This window comes from Lagopus leucura, unplaced genomic scaffold (genome assembly GCF_019238085.1).
Source record: "Lagopus leucura isolate 7727_CA_CO unplaced genomic scaffold, USGS_WTPT01 Super-Scaffold_73, whole genome shotgun sequence".
In the NCBI taxonomy this organism is placed as follows: Eukaryota; Metazoa; Chordata; class Aves; order Galliformes; family Phasianidae; genus Lagopus; species Lagopus leucura.
This window is the reverse complement of record NW_024962252.1, coordinates 55714830-55736267: the sequence shown is the minus strand read 5'-3', so window position 1 is coordinate 55736267 and position 21438 is coordinate 55714830. Positions and strand designations below refer to the sequence as shown.

General features: G+C 39.9%; 1 protein-coding gene and 1 non-coding gene across 6 annotated transcripts; both read right to left on the bottom strand.

Moving 5' to 3' along the window:
• Window positions 1-1597: 1597 nt before the first annotated feature.
• KATNA1 (katanin catalytic subunit A1) lies at window positions 1598-20990 on the bottom strand. Of its 5 annotated transcripts, none has more exons than XM_042892487.1 (11): window positions 20947-20990; window positions 16249-16423; window positions 15392-15549; window positions 12238-12421; window positions 10967-11088; window positions 9619-9724; window positions 9132-9290; window positions 7852-7978; window positions 6055-6189; window positions 5649-5775; window positions 1598-1934 (listed from the first exon to the last, which is right to left on the bottom strand). In XM_042892487.1, exons 2-11 carry the CDS (start codon window positions 16417-16419, stop codon window positions 1736-1738), a joined length of 1488 nt encoding a protein of 495 aa, XP_042748421.1. In that variant the 5' UTR covers window positions 16420-16423; window positions 20947-20990; the 3' UTR covers window positions 1598-1735. The 5 variants fall into 5 exon arrangements, with proteins under 5 accessions (XP_042748421.1, XP_042748412.1, XP_042748397.1 ...); XM_042892478.1 differs by lacking the exon at window positions 20947-20990 and adding an exon at window positions 20783-20863; XM_042892463.1 differs by lacking the exon at window positions 20947-20990 and adding an exon at window positions 20703-20762.
• A 77-nt stretch (window positions 20991-21067) lies between these two features.
• TRNAG-GCC lies at window positions 21068-21138 on the bottom strand. Its single transcript has one exon. It is a non-coding gene; the product is annotated as a tRNA-Gly (tRNA).
• Between the last annotated feature and the right edge of the window lie 300 nt (window positions 21139-21438).

Below are 21438 nucleotides of genomic sequence, written 5' to 3'. Positions count from 1 at the left end.
TCTCATTTTCTACACATGACTTGAAAAGGATACGTGTGCAATCTGAAAGAAAAAAAAAAACAATAAAGATAAGTCACTTTGTAAGACTAGGAAAGGCACATCCCCCTCCTGTTCTTATAAACTGTGGCTCTCACCACAGCTGTCATGTTCTCAGCCTCTGAATGCATCTGTACCTTTAAACACGTTGAGCTGAGCATAAGTTTTTCCTTTTCTCCATCCAAGAACTCCACTGGATAGGGGAAGGCATCACGTTCTGCTTTCCAAAACAAAATTAACTTCTGAATTATGAAATCAGCATCTATTACTTTTTTCCATGTGCCATATATTACATAGGTGTTCATTTTGTTAATGTAGAGTGAACAGCACTGGCTGAGCTAGAAAAACTAAGCTGCTTTTTAAACAGTTTACTTTAGAAGTTCCCAAAATATATTACAGTTTAATTAATTGTTACATTTCAGTTTAAGTGGCCCTTTACAGGAATGCTTCCAAGGATTGAAGCTTAAAAATTCCCCTTTTAACTCAGATAAGACTGAGCAGTTTGGTTTGTTTGCAGTGAACTGATTTCCAAGAAGAAATCTCTTCCTACAACACAACTGACAGCTACATCTTCATTCTCACATATAAACAGGAATAAGTATTAAGAGAACCTACTCCAAAACACTACAGCTTTTTCTGCATTCTTACCTGAATTTTCTTCCCTTCATTTTTGGGTTCATCACACTGCATTCACCATGGAATTCAGAAACTGCTCTTAAGACCTGCATCTCAGTGTCTTACTGTAATACCTGACCGCTGACACTGCTCAAAGTGCCTTTTAAGAAAAAAAAAAGTAAATTGTGTCTGTCACTCATGACATAGGGATGAATTAAGTATATTAACAAGATGTTCATGATAACGGCATTTATAGGATGGTGTACTTGGGACTCATTTGCCTTCCACAAAAATCACCACTTTTCATTATCACATGTCCTTTCATCTCCCTTGCAGCATGTCAGGAAGCATCAGAAGTTCCACAGCTGGCTTTGTATGGTGGGCACGCAGAAGCTGAAATGAGCCTAGACATAATGGACTCATGGGACAGCATGAAGTTCAGCTGCAAGCAGAACTGCAGCCATCTGCTCTGAGATGAGCTGGAAGAAAGAAGTGTTTCCAAAATAACAGACATTTTAAAGGAGATGGACAGGAACAATGGTCACTACTGAGCAAAATCTAACGTTAAATTATATCCTAAATGGTCATGGTAGAACCATTCTCAGAGATCTGTTTCTACAGTCCACTTGGCAACTACTGCAAAAAGAGAACACTCTCAAGAAGAGGTTCAGATTTTAAAATTGTAAAACCAACATTATAAGCAGAAGTCATCTGAGTACAAAGATATCAGGACTTTTCTGGCTTATCAGAACAGCGTTAGCAGAATGAATGTGTAGTGAATGCACCAGTTTTTAAGGTCATGGTACTGTACAGTGAAGGAAGGAAAACATTTCAAAAATAACACCAAGAAGAAAACCTTGAAGATCAAAGCAGAGCCCATCAGTGGCTTTCACATTTGAGAAAAAACAGGTAACTTTTGAGCAAGTCCAAAGAACGCTAGAGAGAATTTGCATTTTAAAAAAGTATTTATTTAGATATCTGTTGCTCTTAAATTACAAAAGTTAAAAAGAGCATGCAGTGCACTGACACACTGATTACTTCTGAAGCTGTTTTCAGATGTAAGACGGCTTCAAGATAAGACAACTCAGCATGATCCAAATTCAACTATCCATTTCTCGTATTTCTCAATGTCCGCAGCAGATACAGACTTAGAAACTTTCTTTAAAGCTATTTCAAAGTCTTCCATCGTTGTTGGCATGTGCATTTCATCTCGAGAAAGATTTCTTATCTCTTCTGGTGTCAAGCCTTCAATGCGCCTTCTCATAGCCATCAGCGATGCATCTCTATTACGTACACGTTGCGGGGAGGGAAAAGAAAGAAAAGAAGAAAGTAGTTATTCAGTAAAGGATGATGAGTTTACTTGCTCAAACATTCCAGTTAAGCTGTTGCGTTCAAAAAAAGATATAAATAATTATAAACTTTTCTAGGAAGCTCTCTTATTGCCTGGACAGCCTGCAATACTATGCCGTCTGTATTTTTCAAACACTGATTTATTGCTGGATCTTCCAATAGCTGTTATACTAAATACGCAGGTGAAAGAATGCTTTACTTCTACCGTGTACAGAAGAGATGGGAAGTTTTGAATGTTTCCTGGTCCAAATAGGTCTGCTTCTAACAAAGAGGTCTATGATATCTGACTCCAGCCTATACTTTCAAAACAAAACGTTAATCTACAAAACCTGTTCAGCCTTTGGCTCCTCTAACTTCTGGCCTCAATAAGCATTAAGTGCATTGTTTTTGTACTGCGTTGACCGCATGTGAATTTCCAACACTAACACAAGAAGTAGCAGATGATGAGCAGAATGCTTTCACAAATGGATAATGCTGAAAGACTACAGTTCTTGCTAATTCCTTGTTAATAAAGCTTATTTTAAAAAGTAAACACTGTTAATTTTGTCCAGCAGTCAAAAAAGAAGGAAGGGTAATTCAGGTGATATCACAACAGAGTCATGTCATAGTAGTAGGTCAGGATCCAGGAAAAAAAAAAAAAAAATCTTATTGGGCATTTTAGAAGGATTTTGAAAGATGGTAACAGCATTTCCATTTCAATTTTGTCCCCCCAAAGGAAACCATAACCGACAGACTTCTGCATTCTAACTGTGAAGAACTATTTATCAAGTTCATGAATACAATAACTAGAACCTTAGAGCAGCAGCAGCAGCAGCAACAAAGAGCTGCCTTGTTAAATTCCATCTTAGTTAAATGTCACCATGCTTTGCTGCTACGTCATCATTTGTGAACTACAAGCCAGCCTTACACAATCTGGAAAGGAGAAGGGGGGAGTACACTGTGCATCTGATTTACCTCCAGTGCAGCTGCCAAGACTTTCTCACATAAAGTCATTTTTCTGACAGTCATTCTAACTCCAATTCTTAGCACTTTCTCAAACACACTCTTAGTAGTTGGAGAAGCACCAAAGCTATCCTCAAAAAAATAAGGAACAGAATCACAGAATCACAGAATCACAGAATCACAGAATCACAGAATCACCCGGGTTGGAAGGGACCTCAAGGATCATGTAGTTCCAACTCCCCTGCCTAGCAGGGCCACCAAACATACACATTCAGATCAGGTTGCCCAGGACCCCGTCCAACCTGGCCTTAAACACGTCCAAGGACGGGGCATCCACAACCTCCCTGGGCAGCCCGTTCCAGGGCCTAACCACTCTCCTAGTAAAGAACTTCCCCCTAACATCCAACCTAAATCTTCCCTCCTTCAACTTGGATCCATTTCCCCTAGTCCTGCTGTTATCAGCCCTTTTGAAGAGTTTACTCCCCTCCTGGGTGTAGGTTCCCTTCAGGCATTGATAGGCTGCAATGAGGTCACCCCGCAGCCTTCTCTTCTCCAGGCTGAACAAGCCCAACTCCCTCAGCCTGTCCTCATAGGGGAGGTGCTCCAGCCCCCTGATCATCTTAGTCGCCCTCCTCTGGACCCTTTCCAAAATCTCAATGTCTTTCTTGTACTGAACCACCCACCAGAATACACAGTGAGAATCTGTTCCATTTCAAATGCCTTTCAAGCTTCACTTTGCTCAACAAAACAATTGCAATTCAGTTCCAGCTGATACCCAATACACAATTTAGATGCAATTTTACATTTCCTGAATATATTTGCTGTTTTTCTCTCTCTTTTTTTTTTTTTTTTTTTTTTTTTTTTTTTAAATGAAGTTCTATCTTAACTCTGTGCTGACTGTTAGGAACTGCCCTGTATAACTCTGACTACTTTCCACTCTGGCTCAGCGAACACTGGATTTTACTTCAAGTTGTTTAAGGTCGCAGAACAATTTGAGCAAGCCAGAGTCCTTGGCTCACTTTTCTCCTGTTTGGCTTACGTCATTAGCAAGGATTTATATTTCAGAAGTTTGAACTTTACCTGTGTTTGTATACTGCTTCTGAACAATATAAAAGCCCAGTCAAATCAGCCATATGTCTTCTGTCTCAATGTAAATGAAGCAACCACGTCTAAAAATCCTTTTTCCCTGATGCCAACAACAAAGTGTAAATACACAGACTAATCTGAGTACTTCCTTATTAATTTCAAATCATGCACATCCAGACTCCAGCTTATCTGGATTTCTAGTTGCTATCACCTCAGTCACTCTAAGGAGATCACCACAAATGACAGACCTGGACACTTCTGTATTTGTTTTCCTGTACTATTTGTCTATACGAACTTTGATTAAAACTAAAAGCAACAGTATAATTAGAAGTCACAAATATGGTAATGATTCTGAACAACTGTATTAGTATTCAGTGCAGTATGAATTACAAATAACAAACGCTGTATCTAGAAAAGCAAGCAGTCAGGTAACAGAAAAAACAAAGTGCAGCTAAACCACTCAAAGTAATAGGCTAAACAGAGTCTTGTGTTACACACAAACCTCTATTAGCACAAACACAAACTTTCAAAGTACAACCAATGCCAAAACCCAGCAGAACATCACCACAAATTCAACTCTCAGATGCACACATGAAGCAAATCTGTACCATACTCATTCAGAGCACCGACTGCATTGTTTTCCCAAATGTTGTGCAAGGATTTTTCTGGAAATAATACCACGCCTCCAAACTCTTCAGTAACCCTCCTGAGAGAGCCTTTGGTGTCAGCTTTGCCTACAGGCCACATAGATCCCTACAGCACGACATACTGTCCTCTCATTTGCACTGACAAACACTTGCAGAGCTGTCTGTATTAAGAAGTGGATCTGTTTTTGAGGAGAGTGATGAGACATTTTTAACCTGGAACAGTTAGTTCTCTTAGCCTGCTCAAAGCACAGCCCCACAACAGTTGTGCTGACACACAACTGGAGGTCCAGGCTTTCAATGCCACTCCTTAGTGCTACCTCCAAATCCTGAAAGCATAGTTATACAGGTGCTTACGAGATGACAAAAGCATCCGGACAAGTTTCAGTTCTTTGTTGCTTGCTGCTGGTTCTGTAGTTTGTCATCTCTGCATGAAGGGGAAAGGGATAATTGGGGGAAGGCTTAGCAAGTATTTAAATAAGAATGCTAACAGGATTCTTGGTTGCATTAGGCAAAGTATTGTCAGCAGGTCAAGAGAAATGACCCTTCCCCTCTTCTCAGCACTGGTGAGGGCAAACCTGAACTGCTATGTCCAGTTCTGGGCTGCTCAGTTTCTATTATCTGTTACTTCTCCAACAGAATATCCATTTTTATGACCTCAGTGGAACGACTGTAAGCCTGCAGGGTTGAAGTCTATCATCCTGTGGACATTCCCCACACAAGGAATTTTGCATACATAAAAGAACGTAGAGTTTACCTAAATCATACTATGTTGCAACTGCTCTTCATTATTATCTTATGAAAATACCAAACATACACAAAGATTAATGTAGCATTTCATCTTTTAGCTGTATGTAGAAGACAAGTTACAATCTGCTCTTATCCAACAACTTAAAGTAAATTAGTTTCGTTACTTTAAAAACAGCTTTCTCAGTTTGTAGCAGTGGTAACACAGATGATGTAATGTTAACATACCTGCATACGTTGGTAATGTCTGCACCTGAATAACCCTCCATTTTCTCAGCTATATTTGCAAGGTCAACATCATCAGCCAGTTCCAGCTCCCGCAGATTTATTCTTAGGAGTTCCTCTCTACCTTTTGCTAATTAAAGAACAGAAATCAAGGCTATACAATCTGGTTTCTGAATACAAATAGTAAATTGGAGAGAGCTGAGGAGGAAGGATGACCAAAGGATTCTGCACTTGCTATAAAAGTAACAATATTCAATGCTTAGATTTAACCCGATTCTGAATTCGTAAATAAATTTGCATAGATGTATCAACAAGATTATTTATTTAAACAAGTGATCAAAACAAAAGAAAGATTGACACAGCTTTGAGTTCAGCCTTTTCAGCCCCTCCTCTCCTCAAATCTTTATACCTGATGGTAAAGGAATGTAAATTCTCTTTTCTAGTCTCCTTCTTAGGGCTTCATCAATATCCCATGGAAAATTAGTAGCTGCAAGTACCATGACCATTTTAGAAGGATCATCATTTTCAGTGGCTCCTCCAACACCTGCATTGGAGAAAAAGGAGAAGTAAAATGTACATATGCTTATATTAAGTTTGACACATAGAGAAAATAATATCCATGATTCTATAATATTAAAGCAGCAAACCAAGTGTAACAGAAATGATACAGTGCAATAAAATTCCAGTTCTTATCTGTCAAGAAAAAATGGAGACGCAGTTTAGTTAGAAGCAATGACTTTGGCTGTATGGGGTCAGGAAGTTCCTCTCTACTACATCTAGAACACTTCTAAGGTAATTACTCCCATTTCCCATTACACCATTTGGAATCTTCACACCAATGTCATGCAATAGCTGCAGGGAAAGGGAGCAGCCATGAAAACAAACCAGCTAAGCACCACAGTCACCTCTCCTCAACAGTATTCACTAACAGCCATGCTAAACCAGCATTAATCCCCTACAAAAGCTTCCTTACTTCTGAAGTCAGGCCAAATGTTTTACATACTTGGTTGGATTCTTTCAAACTGCTGCTGAAGTGAATGTTCAAATCTGTTGAACTAAACCACAATTTCTTTGAGACAGAGAAATCACTTAAATCTCCAAAGCACTATGAAACTCCTGCTAAGTTAAGAAGTTTTATTTCTTAATATATATTATTGTAGATTATATTTTATATTTATAATAAATGTATTTATCATATACATAAATAAATATCATAAATAAATAATTAAATAAACAATATTTATTATGCATTTTATTACATATATTTAAATAATTTCTTAAAATTATTTAAATTAGCTAGGCTCTGGATTACTGTTCTGATTTGTGCTGTGGAACAGCCATGGTACCGAGTACGGCTGAAAATTTGCATATATAAAAACATTTATGAACAAAAAAAAAGAACTTCAAGTAATTCTAAACAACAAAACTATGCTTGAATTATGAGAACAAGCTTGGCTGCTAGTTCAACTCAGACCTAAAAGGGCATCAACATCAGAGAGACAGAATACACAAGTCTCCTGACCTTCAGGATTTATCACAAATTACTGCATATGCTCACACTTTCCAGTTGCTCCTTTCTTTTCCCTTCTTGCCAAAAGAGCATAAGGGTGCTTCTAATATTGCAGCTGTGTAAGTTTTATTTATTTGCTGCCTACTAAGCAAATAACTATAATGAAATAGTGTTTTAAGAAGCTAATTCTCCAGACCCTTTCTACAAAACAATTTTTTTCATTTTTCTTTAGGAGGGGAAGAAAAAAAAAAAAAAAGGAGATCCCAAAGAGGTGTAATGATTGTATTTGTTGAAGTTTAAATTGAAACAGGTGACAGTTACTTTGAACCACTCCTCCAAAACCAAGTAAAAAGCAGATAATATTCCAGGTAACCACTCAAATGCCATCCTGGCTGCTACATTTATATTTGAGGAAGACGCTTTCTTCCCTCTGCAGCCTTGAAATCTTGCATTCTCTACTGAATCTTTTTTATTGTAGATTAATATCTGAAGTCCTTGCTCAGATGATAAAAGATAGTTTCATAACAGGTTGTTATTTTCTTTCTTCCATACTGGCAGTTGGAATGGTGTATTGGTATATTTTTACTCCAATTGAATGTAAGCCCTTCAAATAAACTGCTTCTGAAGAAAGAAGTTTGGATTTATTTATTTTCCTCCATCAAGCTTCCTCCAGCCCCGAGGGATTAGGTTATTTACCATCCATTTGAACTAGCAGTTCTGCTTTCACGCGTCGGCTAGCCTCATGCTCTTCTGAAGTTCCCCGTCGACTACAGATAGAGTCTATTTCATCAATAAATATGGTTGTCGGGGCATAAAATCGAGCCTAAAGGAAACAAAAGATAAATGAGAAAGTGAAATGGCAGCCTACTCACATTTAAGAAACAACAGCACAGTCAGACCAGAGTAATGAAACATACATCCCAATGAATCAGCTCCTAAGCATCAAACTACACCCAACCATCTGCCTCTGACCACTGCACACACTCATGAAGTCTATCCATTAATGACATCTGAGCAGAGTAGATTTTGGTAGACACAACAACCAAGGCTAGAACAAACATTTAGTAACGTTAAATTTTCACACGTTAGGAATATAATTTCTAATTTTGTGAAAGATCTCACAGAATGCTTGAATAAGAACCTGGATAAAGTTAGGCGTACCATTAGTCCTAAGACACCATGACATGGAATCTGTCCAAAAGCCAGATCAACTACAAGATAACTTCACCTTTCTGACAATGAAAGAAGTTAAACAAGGGTTTCTGATAGTAAAGTCACTGTCCTACAGCAGTTAAACTATATTCCCTTGTGCACACTCATTTCTGATTGATGGTCATTATATTAATATCAATATTAATATCAATATTAACTTATTTAATATGGTCACACTGTATTTTAAAATCTTCTCTTTCCTGACTACTGTAATTGCAGCTCTGCTGCCCCTTTCAGTACTGGGGACCCTGGCTAACACTGCATGCAAACCTGGTAGCACAGAAAACAGTACATGTTCTGTGCTGTTTTCAAGTGTTTGAGCTCCGAAGCCAACTACATACTTCATACAGTCTGAAAGCCTACTTATTTTAAAGTACAACAACAACAACAAAAAGCCACACGCAACAAAACATGTACAGCCTAAGTAGGGTTCCCACCCAGAAAGCAATTATATTCAATTTCCAGATTTACCTTCAGGTTTGTTCTATAGTATCATCAGCTCATAGATAGATAGCTACTTTCTACCATAACAAGTTAACCCTGAAAATAAAATGATCCACTTTTTTCAGTTAAGAAGTTGTACACTAACAACTAGATTCTCAGTGTACATAGCCAATTCAGAAGGTTCCAAAGCATCTGAAGTTTGGAGAGCTCTTTTATTTTTCCCACTTATGCTATAAATTCTAAAACTTGCCACGGTTTTACTATTCCAGAAGTAATTCTGCTTCATCATTTCACTACTTATGCTAAGAAATTTCAATCACCATTTCAAAGAGTAAACGAACAAGTTTCTCAGATTCTCCCCTGTATTTTGAGGTAAGTGTGGAAGAAGAAACATTGAAAAAAGTAGTCTTGCATTCAGTTGCTACAGCTTTTGCCAGAAGGGTCTTTCCAGTACCAGGAGGACCAACCATCAACACACCCTATTAAAATAAGAAAAGAACTACAGTTAGGACAAGAATCTAAACAGACAACTTCACAATTTGATTAACAGTACAATAGGAATGCCAGATGTAAACTTTCTGTTGAGAAGTTACTCAAAGGTAAGTAATTATTATTGCTTACTCGCAACGAAATAGCTGAAGATAGTAATTATCTGACACCATTATTTTGTTAGTATTATTTGCCGTAATTTTATTATTAAAAAGTGGAAAGAATTTATATAAACTGTAAGACACCTGTAATTGCTTGTTGCTCCAAGATCCAATCCCAGAATCCTACTTATGATCACAGGATCAGATTTTTTCATACCTTCCATGGTCTTCTAATTCCCTTAAAAAACTCCGGCATCCACATTGGTAAAACTACAGCTTCCTTGAGCAGTTTTTTAGCTTCTACTAAATCAGCAATGTCATCCCTGACAAGAAAGAGAAAGTTGTTTCACAGATTCAGACAGGCTGAAAAGAATCAGTCCACAGCTCAAATTGATGTGCAACGGAACTCATCAGTATTTCCCTGAATTATGGAAGAACCATTATATAATGATCTAATGAAGTTCTAGTGGCAAAATCCTATGACTACTGCAAAGAACAGTTGACAGACTCCAGCTGGTTGCAAAAACAAAAAACAGACATCACTATTTTAGTAAAACATCACTGTTCTTATTCACAGAAAGAATAGGCAGAATAAGGCATTTTGGGTAAACTTATGTAAGCCAAATTATGCTTTCCTCTTTTGTTGACAGGTTGGCTGATTCTGAAGCTTAAATATAATCTTCTATCAACAAGAAAACCAGCTAGTAAAGGCTAGTAAACAGACATCAATAAAAACGTTGAATTCTTTTTTGAAGTTACAAGAGTATTAATTCTTAAAAATCTTACAGGCTAACCTTTTTTTCTTGAGGATAACTCTAAGGGCAAACCACTCATCACCATATGTCCAAGTAACATTTTGGTTACAAAACACACACAGGTAGAAAAGTAGTTTCAAATATGAAGTTGTAATTTAAGATTCAGTGTACGAATAGTATGATTTATTCACATACTGAACTGAAGTATATGTCAGTTGTCCTATGCATACACAGTTCTTAGGGTTTGTGGGAGTGTTTTTTAAAGCCTACTTTATTTGCCAGATTTTTGCTCACTTAATCCCCACAAAATCACCTAAGCTTGGAAACATTCAGAACACAAAACCACCTTTGTATAAGGTTTAATATTTAACACGTTTATGTAAAGGTGTTGACACGTGGTTACATTTTATACTGGCAGTCACATCACATCCAGTGAGACCTGAAAGGGTTCCCATATTGACATAATTTCATTGTAAATTGGTTATCTTTCTCGGTATGCCCCGGGTAGTAAAACAGGTGGTTTAAAATGATGAGGCACTGGCAGACAACAGAATCTTTTACACTGCAAAATATTATCCCTGCATTGGTTTCAAGACTCTTAGAAGAGATTGAGAAGCTTTGCATGGGTGACTAAAAAGTTCTAAAAATATTCAACTACCCAAGAGGCTTAGCTGACTACTTAATGAGCAAGGAAAGCTTGCATGTACTTTTTATATGTAAACAATTAAGCATTTAGCTTATTCTGTCATATCATAGAGAGGGAAAAGAAACAACAATTAATTAAGATCTAGCAGCAGTACCCAAACTTACCATCGAATGTTGGGATTTTGAGAAATTATATCTCTTTCCAAAGCTTCTACTAAATCTTTATCGTATCCAGTACTATCAAATTTCTTTGGTTCAGACTCTGAAATTTCAGATGTGGATTTGTTCTACATAAAAGGAAGATAGCAGTGTAAATACATAACAAATGTTATAAAAATCCATTAGTAGCATAACCAAATCCGTAAGTTTTTCAGAGGTGACATAAAACAGCACAGAAGATGTGGGGTGTCCATATCACTGTTACACTGTACTATCTGTTTGGATTACCCACAGTTCTGGACCACCCTAGTTCAACTTCCTTCTCCCCAAAGGCAACACACCACACTGATGCAGTTTCTTTGCTTCAGTAAGTTAAACATTCCAACAGCCAACGCTGACAAAACAGGGAAAAAAAATAGAAACAAAGCAAAGAAAGTCCCACACCATCCTGCCTCAGCACGTATATTTTCTTCTGAATGAGAATCATCATTCAGAGAATGCGATATAACTCCTACTAACTAAAATCAGGGAACTTCAGAGGCAAATATTCCCACCCTGGTAGTTTATACTGTTTTCTTGGGTCACTACGTAAGGTTGTCGGGACTACAAGAGACTCTAGTATATGGCTATTTGATTTATTCAGACTGAAAAACAATGTATTTATTGTCAGTAAGATTACTCTGTTCATCAGCTAGATTTATGGAAATCAGACCATCAGCAAAAACTCACGCAATCGAATCAAAAAGAATGGATCCTGGCTCCTTCTCTTTCATGAAATATGTCAGATTTGTTTGCTTTAAAATGAGAAGAGTCTGGAGCTAGTAACAGACCTCAACATACAATAAGCAAAAAACTCCACCTCTAAGATTAAATAAGTTCTGCAATGCTTTTCAACAGGGTTGTCAATTTCAGCATTAAATATACACAAGCAATAGAAACTCGCACAGACATTGCACTTGAACAAGCTCCACCAATGTTTTCAGTAATTGAGTGATATAATCTTAAACAATTAACTCCAAATTGCAGTAAACAAGCCCACAGTTAGCAGACCACTTCCTCTAGATGGGTTCATTACTAGGTTTTTGTTTGTTTGAATTAATCTACTTTGCACCTTTTAGTAAGCAAGGTTGTCCCCTAAAGCAAATATACTTTTGAAGGTGAGATCAAAACTGCCATGCTGACATAAACAAAGTAAACAGTTTACAGGCATCTGACCTTATAAAATACTCAAGGAAACAAGAAGGTTCTAAACGCCAAGAAGCCATGTACAAACTTACCTTCTCCTCTTTTCCTTTATTTTGCTGATCCTTCTTTTCCCGGCCGCGCACTGCCTTTCCTTTATCGTTGGGATTTCGAGAAGATGGACGGTGAGGGCCTCTAACAGCTGCACTTATACGATTATTGTGACCTCTGCAGTCACTGTATTGAGCGGACTGACGTTTCCTGGGTCCTGGTGAAGGTCTAATTAGTTGTAACACATGTAAAATGCCTCAGTATAAAGCCACCAGTGAGCATTAAACAACTACATTATTTTGCTCAAGATAAGAATCTGTGTATATTAATTATATTTCACTCACCACAACTAAAGGTACCAACAATATTACAAGTCACCACACCGAACTATGTTGACCAGAATCAACACAAACATTTTTATGTAGTCACTAAAAAATTCACTTTCCTTTTGCCATAATCTCTAAAGCTCTTAAAGCTAGCTCTTTTCATATTTGACAAATGAAAGTAATTCTGGCATTATGGAGCTTAGAAAAACATGAACAAAACCAATATATTTTATCCCTATTACAATTACCCCTCACTTTCCTACCCACATAAACAAAGGTTTCTTGGGAATAACAGCATTATTTTTACATCCTCAAGGGGGGAAAATGGAAAAAAACCAATCTGATCTCTGCCACCACTGTCCATCATTCTATTGCTGGAATAGCTTAGGACAACATAAAAGAGAAGACAACTTGCAATGTTACAAGCAGATATCTTTTTTGCTTTAAAGAGAAACCCAGAGAAACAGACACAAAATGAAATAAAAAGCATTTCTGAATACCAATCAAGATCTCTTATCAAAATTTCCCAAAGGAAAAACACACACTAATTTATCTTTCTCTCTCAAAGAACACTTCTCAGAACCTGCAGCGTACGAAAGAGGAAAATGAATACAGTCTGGATGTTCCTGTTACAATTCAAGGAAACACAATCATTTAGGTTGGATGGGGCTTCTTGAGTCCTAGTCCAACCTCCTTGTCCAACCAGGGTTATCTACAGCAGGTTGCTGAGGGCTGTGTACAGTCAGATTTTGATTCTAACTCTGGAGACTACAGCCTCTCTTGACAACAGTGTTTGTGTCTGTTCCTACAATAAAGGAGCATTTTGTTACGTTCTGGTCGAATTTCGTGCATTTCAATTTATGTCTTGCTTTATGACCTGTCACTGACTAGGTATTACTGAGAGGAGTCTGGCTCCCTATTTTCACTTCCTCTCATCAGTTACTTATACACATTAACAAGACTCCCCTGAGCTTTCTCTTCCCCAGGTAGAAGACTCCCAGCTCCTTTAGCCTCTCCTCATAAGAGGTATGTAACCATCTTGGCTGGTCTGTGCTGGACTTGCTCCATTAACTCCATCTCTCTAGTACTGGGAAAGCCAAAACTAGGCAGAGTGCTCCAGGTATATAGTGACTTGCTTCTAGGTAGGCCTTCTGCCACCGATCACAACCCTCTGAGCTCAGTCGTTCAGCAAGTTTCTAAATCCATTGATCTTGTTCACTTATTTAACTCATATTTTGTCAGCCTGTGATGATGGTGCACAGACAGTATCAAAGGCTCTACTAAAGTTGAGGTAAATGGCATCTACTGCTCAGCCATTATCCACCAAGTTAGTCACCTCATTGTAAAGGGTAATGAGGCTGGTCAAGTATCATTTCCTCTTTGTAAATCCATGCTGACAACTCCTGATCATCTGCTTGTCCTTCACATATTTGGAAATGTCTTCCAAAAGGAATCTCCCTACCGTCTTCCCAAGGATTATTTGCCTATGTCCAAAGCACTCTTCCTTGTTGATTCCTTAACTACCTGTGCTATGAAGTCATCATCTGTGCACCTCCCACATCAGAAACCTCCCACGTTGTTTGAGCCATGCTGTGCTATCCTTCTAGTAGGTGTCAGGTGATACGTATGAGACCTCCTGTTTGAAATTAGACTGCTCGGAGCACATACAATTAAACTGGTATCATAATGGACTTCATTTTTAAATCCAGGTTCTCTTCTAAATCCAGTAAACTCACAGATACACTTTTTCCATGGGCCTTCCTAAAATTCCAGCATGAGTAAGTTACCAGCCAAGTTTAAGTTTGGAGATACCTCTACAAAACAGAAAATGGAAGACTGATTTGGAAAGCATTTATCCAAGTCAGAAGATGAGTTCTGACATTTCATTCAAAATTAATCAGGATAAATTACCTTCATAAAAGTTGAATTTAACTGATTCACAGGAGGAAGTTTGTCAAAACCATACAATCGCTTCAGGGTGAAATGCAAATTAAGGGTCAAGAATATGCTAATGATAACATCATAAGTATTAAAGTCTTTTCACTCTCCAGACTATCAACCAACCTACACTTGTGTTTATGAGTATTTAGCCACCTCTGCATTCCATCACAAAACTCAAAATAAGGGAATAATCTGACACCTTAATTCCATCAAAATTAGTGCGATCTGCTATCTCAGTACAGAAATGTGCAGAAATGATTCCAACACAATGACCAGTTTTCTCTGTGGCTTTTTCAAATTACAACCACCAAACACTCAACCAACTGGCATGGTAAATGGAACAGAAAGAGTTCTTTCCATCAAATCTTTTCTTCTTTAGTAGTATGAATTTGTGTCTTCTCTTGAAAGTTTTAAAACACTAGAAGTTCTGTCCCACAGACTCTAATAGCCTAAAAAGCTTGAATGAAATTGGCTAGGGGTGTTCCAGTTATTAAATAAGATAAACAGAAACAATGTGAACAAAGGACCCATTTCTTTCAGAGAGTAGGCTTAAAATAAATCTGTCAGAAACAGCCTGTAGGCTCAGAGCCTCAAAGAACAGCTTGATGATACAGCTAAGCTGGTTACCTTCTGTCAAAACGCACAGTTACATGCCTGTCTTGCATGCACTCCTGTCCTGTCCTTCATGCTATCACTAGCATTTGTTAGAAACTCCAGCTAACTAGTGCAGAAAGCTAGCCTCAGGCAAAACAAAACAGAACAAGCAAACAAGACATTTTGTTGGTTTGGGTTTTCATTTTGTTTAACAAAAACTATGCAGATGGTGTGTTACATATAAGTCATGTATGCTCTGGAACAAAGTCTTCACAGGAACGGGCTGAAGTCAAAGCACACTTTGCTCTGGTAAGCGTTAATACAAGTTTCTTCTTACCTTCGTTCAGCAGGTACTGGCAAAGACCAGACTTCTGCATCATGAGCCGGTAATTCTTGTTGTGAAGCTTTCAGTGGAGTACTGTCTAGTTTAAAACTCTCTAATGTTTTCATTATATCTTTCACGTGCTTGGCTTCCACACTTATCTCCTGCCAAACCTGATAAATAGAAAAAAAAAAAAAAAAAAAAGAAGAAAAAAAAGGAGGATTAAACAGTGAAAGTCAGTAAGTTTGTAGCAATCTTCTGCTTAAGACTATGTAATGCCTGGATGGATTTCACAAAGTTTCATAAACTACCCGATTCTACTTTACTAAGCCAAGATATTAAAAATGTTCTTCCATTTTTCCCAGCACGTTTAAGGATTAAGGAAAAAAATTTGAATGCAATACCAAAGAGACATTTGACAAACTGTTTAATAAACATTATACATGAAAAGAGAATGCAACTTCATAGAAGGAACATCAATGAAGAATTAATGTCTTGGGACTAAGATAAATTTACATGGAAGCCACAACTCAGTTTCTATTAAGAATGTGTAAGCCCTGCTACTGAAACAGGGATTATGTGAAATATGATTACTGAGAATAGTATTAGCTAGAAAAAAATACTAAAAAACTTTAGCACAACAGGGGCACAGTTCAGCAAGAAGACAGTGCACTACTGGCTCCTCACAGATGTTTCACAGTCTAGTTTGTCAGTGTCAGAGCATAATGAAACCTTAAATATATACATATTACAATACTATAGTTCATCAGAGAATTATATAAGTACTCCTATACTTCTGTCCACCATCAACAAAGCAATTTTTGCTTGTTTAATGCTTTACTCTTAGAATGACCCAGAAATGGATTATTTACCTGTTGCCATTTCTGCTGCAGGTACGCATCTCTGACAGAGCAGAGGTATTTATTTATCTGGTCAAGAACTCCCTGATAGTAGACCATTGCAGAGTCATAGTTTCCCAGTAAGGCATATTCACGGGCCAGCTTTACATTCTCACTGATCATAACAAGGCTCATGTTCAACATGAAGCTGAAAAAGACAGCAAACACTTACATTAAGGAAAAAAATATCCCACAATCCAGGAAGAAAACACATTTTTGCAACCATTTTTATGTTACTGTTACCCTAACAAGCGTATCTAAATACAGAAGTAGGAAATACTTGGTTACTAAAAGGGTTCTAGAATGTATGTTGTCTATACAGAAAGATAATTGTTTCTCTATTGAAAGAAGTGGAACTTCTCATTTCACGCAAGACAGACTCTGTTGAAAAGTATATGCAAAACATGCAGATTTAATATGCATCCTTACAAGCCAGAACTGCAGACACTCCTTCCCTCTTTGCACTACTGTAAGACAATTTGGTATATTACTGTTAGTGCTACAACATCCTCCGTACTATAACCATTCTAGTTAAGAACAACAACAAAAAAACAACCAAAAATCCCAAACCTTTCCTTCAGATGCATTAGGTTCATATTTTTGCCTTATTGTTTCACATATACAAGTTTATCAGAAGGGTATATGCAGACATAGTGGAAAACGCCATTTGTTCCTCATTCCTCCCCCCCCCGGGTTTTTTTTTTTTTAATATATTTTATTTTATTTTACAGTTCTTCAGTTTTATCTAAGGACTCCTTGAATCAAGTCTCCACACTCCATGCTCAGCCTGTCCTTCTATCACCTTCATTTTTGCCCTTAAAGAGAGACTCTTGAAAAACCTTGGGACGGCTAAGGAAAGGAAAAGCCGGAATTGTTTTGTGTGTGGCATCCCACTTGGTTTAACATCTTGTTCAAACCATGCTAATATTCCCACAAGTGCTTTTTCTGTCAGCAAATACTACGGAATGTGACCTCTTTGTAGATTAGCACAACCTGCACTTTTAGATGAGAATAGCACTACAACTATTAACACAAGTACAGCAATAACCAGACTAGAACATCAAGCAAATATAGTAGTAAGTAGACATAGACTCAGTCTTCACAATTCAGCCTTTGTTCACATAGCAGTCCTCCTCTGTTTTACACATCATTTACACATCCCATTCCACTCCTTGCTAAGATACCTGCACCATCTCTATTCTTCCTGTTGCTTACTCACCAAGAATCTCTTCTAGATTTTCTAGAACCAAGCAAAGAAAACATCAAAATAAGCAAATAAACAAGCCCGTGAGAGTCATCTTGCTCTCATTTCAGTACCTTTACCCGATACCAGTAAGGAGCAATTGCAGACAAGCAATTACTGCTAAGCCCTGGGATGAAGCATACTTGATACAGATCAACTATTTAAAGAATGTAAGAAGCACTATATTCACACGTGCAATAAAACGACTTAAGACCAAACATATTTTATGACCAGATCATGGTGAAACTTGGACACATTACCAGAGATTTCAGAAGTCATACCGCACACCAGATAATCCACAGCTAAAATGTGACATCCCCTCTGTAAGGAGGAGCTGCTAAGTACAAATCAAACACTTTAAGGCTTCCTCTCCTCCCTTCTCTTTTCCCCTCCTAAGTAATTTTACGTATGGATAAATAAATGTTGATCCATTCTTGAGCCAACACAACTTTTTCCCTCCTTTCTCCACCTGCCTGCTTCCCCTTGAAGCAGCCAGCTGCTGAGAAAAGTTTCAGCCTTAACAGCAAACCTTGGCAGCAGCGGAATTGGAGAGGGGCCCCACTAGCCCACATGCACACATGTGCAGGGCCATGCAGGAGGGATGGCACCTGCAGGGCTGCGTCTGGAAGCTTGCTACCAGAGCCTGCACCACACAGCTCACTACCCAGAGACTTGCTGAGCCGGCCACAGCCACATCTGCAAACTGGTATGGTTCCTGTGACCAGCAACTACAAAGACTGCCATGTCCCTGTGTGATTAAGCTCTGGAGACACAGCTTGACTTGGGAGTATTGTTGGTTTTTTTAATCTCAGGAGAAAGAGCCTGAAGATATTTGTCAACTGCTGCCTGGATCATCAAGCAGATGTTACTGAAGTTTTACCTGCTATATTTAGGAGCAAGCTTTTCCACCCGTGCTCATCCTACCAGATACACCTGTTTGCCTGTCCTGAGAATTCAAACCCATGACTAACACCTCTAAAATCACAAGTTGAGCAAGATGCTAATAAACATTCTAAAAATCAAGTAACAGCAAGTTACCAGAGCCAAACCAGACTTTCAAACACGGTGAGCAGTACATAAGTGGAAAAAAATAAAATACGAAACATGCTGAATACTGGCAGAGCGATCTGAGCAGAACAGGCAATCCTGCTTAAATATCAGAGATGGGACACAGAACATAATAAAACAACTCTTGTATTGGTTCATGCTGACTCACAAGAAGAGCAGAGTTTGGAGCTGCTCCCAGACACGTGCCTCCTGTGCAGGACAGCTGCTGGCTCAGCCCATGTCTGGACACGCTGCTGTGGCTTGCAGACAGCAGTACCAGAACGGGTCCACTAATGCAAGCCCACAGCTTGTTGCAACTGCAGATGCTGAAGCAGCTTCAAGACAGGCAGGAGACGGAGTTAGAGCACTAATCTGAAAGCTGATTAAGGTCTGCAGCATGAAGCAGGCTGTGGCAGCTCAGAGTACCATAAAAGACTCGTGTGAGAGAGGTGCGAGCACACAAACCCAGAGCTAAGCCAGACCAGAAGATATTCAGGAAAGAATAATAAAAAAAAAACACTCTAATTTGTAACCGCTTAATTTGTAAAGTCTTTATAAATACCTGGCGCTGTCACGTAGCCGGATGTCAGAGCAGCAGGAATGCACTTATCAGCTACAACCTTCCCGTGAATCACCCCCTGTGAAATTATCTACGTTCCAACAGCCACTGGAGGAGCAATAGGCTTGTAAAGCTCACAGCAAACAGGGCAGGACACAATCAGCCTAAGACCTCTGACTTGTACCTTAATTCCATGTGTGTACACACACCATTCTCCCTCTCTGCACTGGCTGTAAACATCCTCAGTTCTCAGGGTTGACACATATCTTGTCACACCTTAACCCATCTCCAGTAACAAAATACATTCATATATTTTATCATTTGCTCTAAGCACCTGAAATATTCCTAGGGTTTGAAGAGTAGAATGGAATCTAACAAAGGTTCAAGGTATTACAGTTCTGAGAATGACATTTTGAATTTGATTTTTGTGCTTTATGTTAAAGATAACAGCTTGATCATCATCAAGAAAACACTGGGGGTATATCATATTTCCAGCAATAACTTTATGAAATTATCAAGAAGTACCCAAAGTTCTTCACAACAGTACACGAGGATTTAGGGAGTTGAACACAAACTCAACAATGTTTCACAAAGAAATCCCCCCATATGCACACAAAGAGGAAAAAAAAAAAAAAGATACTGAGCTGTCAGGAGGGAAGAACAAAGCCGAGCTGTCAGCTGCCATGGGTCCTCCAACCCCTCTGTCTGACCCAGAACAGCACGAGCCACGCAAGGACAGTACTCCCGCAGAACCCTTTGGTCAGACTTCCACACCTGGCTTACACCAGTGCCAGGGTTCTGGCAGAGTGTCCTGTTACTGCAGCCTGCTAGGCAGGCTCTGACACCGAAGCAGCCATGTGAGCCTCAGAAAGTTCCCTCCACAAATACAGGGAGGGGAAACCAGCAGTAAGAGCTCTCGGGAACCAATTTTCACTCTTAACACGGCGTCCCATAGTTGGGCCACGTACCTCTGCCATCCCTTCTGCCCCACTCCACAACGCACACCGTGAGCAACTTCTGGTATCAACAAGTGCTCCTGCTGATTGCTACAGAAACGCGACGCTTACCCACACTGCTTCTCACATGCTGCGTTTAACGGTAGTGAAAGACAGCCATCAGCAACCACAGCTGTAAGCACACTTCATATACACAAAAACTCATCGCGTACAGGAGCCGTACGCAGACGACATCGTGTTTTCAATACTGAGCTTGTCAGAAGACTCTGAACCAACCACGGTACTTGCTCCCGTTTCACGGGGCTGGCGTTCTGAGAGAACCAGAACCACAACACCGAACTTCTCAGCAAGGCTGGAAGGAAAGGGCCTGCTGCAAAATGGATATCTAAAATATAGGCGAAAAAAAAAAAAAGCAGGAGGTGGAGAGAAAGGAGCACAAAGCGAAAGCCGGCTCCTGAGGCAGCCCCGGCCGGGAGCCCTGCGAAACAGGACGACCCCTCGCCACGGCCGTCCAGATGCAGCGCGTAGGCTCTGCCCTGAGCTCCGAGCCCGGCCCGAGCCCTCCGGCCCTGCCCGCAACCCTGGCCACGCGGCGGCAGGTGCCGGGCGGGGCAGCCCTCACCTCGGGGAGGCGGCCCGGCGCCACGGCCGCCAGCGGAGGACGGGGGCGCCCCGCAGCGGGGTGAGTGCCGCGGGTCTCACCCGTACGGCCCGAAGCTCGGCGGCAGCTCCCAGCACCGCCGCTCGTTCCTCCGCCTTCCTTCTCTCCTCCGGCTCGGTAACCCCGCCCCGCTCCGCCCGCCTCCTGCCGCCGCCGCCGGTTTGAAGGCAAATCCGCTGCGTCACTTCCAGGCGGTGCTACTCACAGGTATCACGTGGGCGTCCGAAGAACATCGTTGTTTCAGCTTTACTGCTGGCTGGGTGGAGGCTGCGGGGCTTTAAAAGAAATAAAGGCATTCAAAACATAGAAAATTTTAAAACTGTTACTGCATTGGCCGGGAATCGAACCCGGGCCTCCCGCGTGGCAGGCGAGAATTCTACCACTGAACCACCAATGCCCACATACTGAGTCTTTCCGCACTACCTCAGTTGAACATCGCGAACGCGAGTTTTCAAATGGCGCCGCCTCACCGCAGCCGTTTGAAAGCTCGCGCCGGCCGTTGGGGACCGCAGCTGAGAGGATTTCACAGCACGCGTTTTGCAGGCCTCTCCCCAGTGCTGCTAATCCTAAATAACGTGAAGCCCTATCTGTCCTTCAGTGCTCAAACACACAGCGAGAATTAAACCATTTTTATCGTGTCCTCCCCCCCTCCTTCCCCAGTACATGCAATTAACCACCTATGGCCCAGCTGCCCCCC